The sequence below is a fragment of the Ptychodera flava genome (genome assembly GCF_041260155.1).
Source record: "Ptychodera flava strain L36383 chromosome 23 unlocalized genomic scaffold, AS_Pfla_20210202 Scaffold_24__1_contigs__length_23054250_pilon, whole genome shotgun sequence".
Lineage (NCBI taxonomy): Eukaryota > Metazoa > Hemichordata > Enteropneusta > Ptychoderidae > Ptychodera > Ptychodera flava.
The window spans coordinates 22,159,615-22,166,382 of record NW_027248278.1 but is presented as its reverse complement, the minus strand read 5'-3'; the positions used below and the strand labels follow the sequence as shown (position 1 = coordinate 22,166,382).

The 6,768-nt window shown below is 37.7% G+C and overlaps 1 protein-coding gene across 2 annotated transcripts; it reads right to left on the bottom strand.

Moving 5' to 3' along the window:
* Nucleotides 1-299: 299 nt before the first annotated feature.
* LOC139125017 (inner centromere protein-like) lies at nucleotides 300-6,451 on the bottom strand. Of its 2 annotated transcripts, none has more exons than XM_070691125.1 (2): nucleotides 6,360-6,451; nucleotides 300-5,761 (listed from the first exon to the last, which is right to left on the bottom strand). In XM_070691125.1, the coding sequence occupies exon 2, from the start codon at nucleotides 3,278-3,280 to the stop codon at nucleotides 1,664-1,666; it is 1,617 nt and encodes a 538-aa protein (XP_070547226.1). In that variant the 5' UTR covers nucleotides 3,281-5,761; nucleotides 6,360-6,451; the 3' UTR covers nucleotides 300-1,663. Both variants share the same exon structure in this region, with proteins under 2 accessions (XP_070547226.1, XP_070547227.1).
* Between the last annotated feature and the right edge of the window lie 317 nt (nucleotides 6,452-6,768).

Here is a 6,768-nt window from a genome sequence, read left to right as displayed (position 1 = left end):
AGACAACATGATATGAACTGAAAATGCTCACGTGTTTTATTATATATTACAGTTATGTGTAAATTTGAAGCTTTGCCACATGTTTGCAAGTTCATTGAAAGCATTATGATTAACATAATGAATAATATTCACCACAGATTAATTCTAAATCCAAGTATATATTCCCAATCAGGGAAGTTCACTAAAATATGCAAATTAGGAATTGACTGAAATGTTCTCATTAAATATGCATATTATGAATTGGCTGAAGTAAAAATGTTCAATGACTTTCAATGATGTCGTATCACAGTATAGGGAGGCCAACCGTTCTTGTGGAAAAAACACAAAATTGCTTTTTTGTTGCCCTGGAGCTGTAATATCCTAGGGGTAGTTTGCATGTTAACTGTATTTTTATAAGTTCTGATACCCATAAAATAGGTGGCTGAAATTTCATGGCTCTACTATGCTTCTGCGGGCCACAATTTAAGGTCAAAATCATGGAAAACTATAATTTTGCTATATTTGGTGAATGCACAAAAGTGAATAAGTGCAAATTTTATTGCCACAACATCATCATTTTTGAAAACAAAAGAAGTACAGATTGTAGATATTTCTAGTGGAATTTCCCATATTGACATGAAAATATTACTCAAATTGGCAAAAATGTACATGTAAGGATAAAATTTGAGCTCAAAAACAGTAATTTTTGCAATTTCAACTTCAGATTGAACAATTTTGGGAGCAAATTTGGGTGATTTTTAAGGAATTTTACAACAAGGTTTTTTCCACTTAAAAATGAATATTCACAAGGAGTAAGCCAAAAAACACTTATTTTTGGCCCTCTACCCTCCTCAAAAAATGCAAATTTATGCAAATTAATCTATGCCTGAGTTCCCCATAGGATTACATGGTTAAGAGACTTCTCATATCATTGCATTGAAAATTGCAAACCTGTTCAAAATTGGAAATTCACAGGTCTCTTGTATGTTACTCAAGGCAAATGAATGCTGTAAAAACACTTTTATTGAAAAGCAGTCTCCTCACACATTATGCAAATATATGCAAATTAATTATTTATATCATCCTTTGAGATTGTCCATAGGATTACATGGTTAAGAGACTTCTCACAGGATTGCACTGAAAATGTTCAAATTTGAAATCCACTGGTCTCTGTATGTTATTCAAGATAAATAAATGCTGAAAAAACACTTTTAATGAAAAGCAGTCTACTCACACATTATGCAAATATATGCAAATGAATTATTTATATCATCCTGTGAGACTGCCCATTGGTTTGCATGGTTAAGAAACTTCTCATAGAATTGCACTGGAAATTAAAATTCAAAAGTCTGAGGATTCCCCTGCTAAGCATTGGAAACCATTACAGAAAGAAATACATTTTGATAAAAAGCCTTTTTTCCTCACGTTATGCAAATATATGTAAATAAGTCATTGATATCATCCTGAGTTGACATTAAAACAAAATAGTTGAAAAAAAATCATCAGGAGGTACAGTTGGCGAGTTGCTGGTCAGGTAAGTTAAGACTTCACTCAAACTGGAAAAAAAGTCATATAGTCTCTTACACATATACCACATGTGATGTGTTGAGCAGTTCATTGCCACACAGCAAGAGTTCAATGTGACAAAAAAAATTCCCTCAAGAAAAATATTCAGTACAACTGTTTAAAACAGTCTAGATAGGGGTAAATCATCAGTGTCATCATTATCAACATCATCATTGTCATGAGTGTTTTTGTTTGACATGTTTGCATTGACCTTACACAGCATATTAAGCGGTACATGCATATCATCAGTGTCATCATTATCATCGTCATGAGTGTTTTTGTTTGACATGTTTGCATTGACCTTACACAGCATTTCAAGCGGTACATGCATATCATCATCAGTGTCATCATTATCATCGTCATGAGTGTTTTTGTTTGACATGTTTGCATTCACCTTACACAGCATGTCAAGCGGTACATGCATATCATCATCAGTGTCATCATTATCATCATCGTCAACAATAATATCAGCATCATTATGATTTTTTTTGTCTGATGCATTTGCTTTGACCCTACACAATGAGTTAAGGGGTACATGCATATCATCATCAGTGTCATCGTCAACATCATTATCACAGACACTGGTTCCATTGTTATTGTCACTTGTCTGACAGAGGGTTGCAAGGGGTACGTGCATTGCAAGCGGTGTGTCCATGTCATCATCAGAGGAACTGGGTACATCATTGGCGTCAGTGTTTCCCTCACTTATAATCAGTTGCAAATTGCATGATATCTCTCTGTTGTCAGCAATGAGCTTGCGCAAGATTGACCTTTTGTCTTGTATCTTGCTTCTGCCGGTCAGAGCAGTAAAATTTCCATTGCAGTGCATATCTTTAATTGTCACCCACAGCTGTATTTGTTCACTGGTTTCTTTGTTATTTAGTTTGTCTATTCTGCTTGTTTTTGTAACAAGCTTTCCAGATCTCAATTTCCGGACATTAGTATTTCTAATGGCGGTCTTCCTTGCCAAACTTTCAGTAATCCTCTGTCGCTTTGCAGAATTAAACACTTCTTTTTCATCATGTATTTTTTTCAGTTGACAATCTTTTGTTCCAACTTTCTTTTGAAGATACTTCATTTCCTTAACACAAACTGATATGGTTTTGTTTTGCACATCCGTTGCTTGACTTAAAAGCCAAGTTGATGCATGGTCACGCTTTGCACGTACCATGCTGGATAGAGTGAGAGGATTGCTAGATGGTGCAATATGGTATTGCTGAGAGAGTTGACCAAAGTCACTTTCACATTCGTCGTTTGTGGCACCTGTGACACGCTGAGCAGCAGCTACTTGGGCATCACTTGGCTCCCAGAATTCACCACCAGGAAGGTGTTCTTTGGCATGTTGCTGTAATTTCTCCATACCAGCCTTGCAGCACACTTTCAGAAGATCTTTCACAAGATCATCAGTTTCATGACTTTCCCTTACTTTCATGATGTAGCTGTCAAGTTTGGGGTTAACAGACTCTTCATATAAAGTCTCTGTTCCGCTGAATAGGCCATCAGCATTCTCTGACCAATGATGTAGTTTCTGTATTGTATATGCATAGTGTTTATTCATTTCAAGTGGACTCTTTGCTCCTTTACATTTTGCCAAGAGTGGCAACAACACCTCATAGTATAAAATCCCGTATGTGCGTTCCTCTGCAAGGATTTTTCTGTCAAGATATCCTTCATAAACACTACTTTCCAGTTTGTTCCAGGCACCCTTAACGTCTCGCACATCCAAAAGAAACATTCTGACAAGGTCAGCTCCACAGTAAGTGGGTATTGCGTTGTGAAAATAAACTAGGTACCTTGATCCAACTATTGGCTGGAACAAATCAGCAGCTGAGTCTATATCACTTGCCAGGCAAAATGATTTAAATCCTTGCCTTTTGCATATTCCTTCTTAGATTCCATACATAGAAGTTTGTCACACTCATATATGTGCCGCTTTCCCCCACTCAGATATCTTCTGGCTCTATTGTCATTGTTGTTGTTATTTTCTGTCCATAAGTACTTTACTGTAGCATTTGCCATAGCTTCTGCTGTGTTGTGTAATTTGTGGGCCGCACAAGTGAAAGCATATACATGTGATTTCTTTATCTTTTCAACCTCTGACAGTTCATCCCAGTCTTTGATACTTTTTCTCTTGGTGTCAATAAGTAATTTGGTCAGTTTCATCTCAGTACTGGCTCTATCTGACATCTTTGTTGATATGTTGGACACATCATATATTTCATCTGGATTTGTGATTCCATACTCTTTGGCCACACGAGATAATTCTGACAAATGCTCTCTGAGGTTGTCTAAGGTGTCTTCTGCTCTTCCCGATGCCACTGGGGTCAGACCAAGAGAAAATACAGTCCGTTGTCCAGTTGACGTCTCCTCCTCATTTGGTGACAAGACTATTTTGTGTGACAACCACTCAAGCTGTGACTTCGGACTTTTGTCAGTTTGGTACCCGACACACATTTGTCTTGCCGACGACTCCATTCGACAAGGCCTCTCACTGTAGCCAAACATCCGGCTTCAACTTTCATACGCTGTGCAGTACTACGTTTTGGTAGCGGCGTTGTCTTCATGTCTATTGGACTCAAGTTCTCAAGCACTGTTCTTATAACAGGTTCAATGAAATTAGCAGACACTCCCAATGTAAGAAGGTGGTAGTAGACCATTCGAATTTCAGTCTTGTACAGGCCACTTTTTGTCTTTGTTTCAAGTGTCATCAACTGATTGATCTGTTTCTTCAGAACTTCCTCATTATGGTCCTTGTCCTTCATTTGTTGTTTCAGTTCATTGATTATTCCTTCATAAAAGACTTTATTTACTTCTCTATCCTTTTCAATATTTTCTTCAGCTGATTTAAGTTTCGCCTTTAAACTCACAATGTTTTTTTCTCTTCGCTGCACTTTCAGCTCTAATGAACGTCTCCTTTTCTGCACCACTTCTATTTTCTTCGTTCTGTTTTCAACCTTCTTCAGCTGCATTTCTTTTTCATTAGCTACATCCATCATCTCTTCTGCTGTCATCTTCCATCTGGCAACATTTTCCTGTTCAACCTGTACAGCTGCTTTCAGTGTTAGCACAGTCCCTTCAAATTCACGCTCTTTCTGTATACTCTTTTCAACAGTGGTTTGTTTTTCGTCTTGAAATCTTTTCTCAAGATCTTGTATTTTCTGCTTTGTTTGCCTGTTTACTTCACTCAAAATAGCTTCTGTCTTTCTTTTTTCTTGAATCACTTCTTGTTGAGCTTCAAGTCTTGCTGCTTGTATCTGCAAGTCTGCTTTTGCTACACAATCCTCCATCCGTCTCAAAGTATTTTCTTGCAATTCTTTCATTGCACTTTTTGTTTCCTTTACTCTCTCCTGTGCATTCATTTTATCTGTCAATGCATCTTTAGTACGTACATTAATACTCTTCCGTAGTGTTAAATATCTTTTCCGCCACTGCCTTACTTCAGTCTCCTTCTGTTCAATTATTGAGAACATACTAGAAGGCATTTGCCTATTTGATTTCCTTGTGGCTGGTTGAAGTGGTTCTTTCATTGCCTCTTCATATGAAGGTGGTAAGCTTGACATATATGGAGGAGGAGTTTCTGCACACAATGGCTGTGGTGATGGAAGGTATCTCCCTGGTATTTTTGAAATGGGACTTACAACTGGTGAACTGTAAACTTTACCATGATCGCATACGAAATGAGAACTCTGTTTGATGGCCCACACATTTCCTTGCAGTCTGTCACACTAGGCCATACTAGTGTTGATGATAAAAAGTTGTGCAGGGCTTGATAGGATGTGTGACTGTGGCTTCTATTAACCCGACAGTTGAAGTTGCATACAAGTCGTTTATATTCTTTCAACAACCTTTCAGCTTTAGATCTAATGGCATCAAATCCCTTATCTATGCAGGCATAGTACATACACCAAGCTTGGAGAATGGATTTCTGATCCTTGCATGGTTCACTGTTGATGTACACACAGACATCAGGGAAGTGGTTCAAACGTTTCCATGTCAAGTACAGGCACAGGAAGTCTCTATTTGACAAAGGCAAACATGCCTTTTCTGAAACTTGGTGGTTCACAGATATGTCTCTCTGTAATGAGAAATACCTTTGTCCAAGTGATGGTGGAGTGATGGTATGATGCTTTACTCCCTGGTATTTTTTGCCATAACTATTCAAAGGCAGAAATGCATACACATCCATTCCAATCTACTGGAATTCCTTGTCTGTGCTCTGTTGGTGAAGATTTAACAGTGATGTCACCAATTACTCGGAGAACATAACATGATACGATTTTCAAAATGTATTTTTAATGTTTAACATCACCAATGTCTTTTTAGTTTGTGATTTGAGCGAGTATTTTTTCGGCAGACAGATTCTCATTCATGTTTTCACAGCTCGATAGTTTTAACACTGTAAATGTACGGGTTTGAAATGCAGTGAAACTGGCCATTGCGTGTACTCAAGGGTAGTACCACTCCGTTCACGATTATATTCAGCGTTCTGTCTAAAAATTCAGTGCCGATACGAAAGTTCTAATACTTGTGACTTTTCATAATGACATTGAAAGATACTACTGCATCAAATATTTCATCGTCGATGTCGCATCTGCGGCGACGTAATGTGTAACCGCACTTGTCTTATGAGACGCCGCCATATTGGATGCGTACTCGCATGCACACACGGCTCTCAGTTGTGTTTAAAAAAGGCCGCAAACGGCGAATTCTCTTTTAATTTCGATAAAAATTTCAGATCTGTTAGAAAAATACTCAACCTTTATTCTGTTGAGCGACAAAGCTTCAATTTGTAATGTAAGGCATGTTATACTCACGCTTAAACACGTCACTATTATGTATGGCTCTCGGCACACTTTCTCGCGCTGCCAGAATGACAGTCACATGGCACAACAAAGCTAATGCAAGTACCATACAGTACGTGTAGTTTGGTTGGATGATATTTTGACTTGGACATACAGCGAGCCAATCAAAAAGTGCATTATAAACAAACTTATTTAACGTCACCACGACTATCTTTTGTTTGAAACTACAAAGTTTGAGGGCGCTGCATCTTGCACGCTCTGTAGCGATGCACTTTAGCAGCAAAAGTTATCATATTCCTCTGTCCGTAAAAATCGAATTATTATCGCAAAATGACTGGAATTTTTTTCTTGCAACTCATTTTTTATTTTTCTTCAACTGTATGCATTTTGAATAGGCTTCAGGAATGTTATGATATTTTTT

Excerpts from the sequence above, each read along its gene's own strand:
- LOC139125017 (XM_070691125.1), bottom strand. The coding sequence starts at position 3,280 with ATGTTTCTTTTGGATGTGCGAGACGTTAAGGGTGCCTGGAACAAACTG.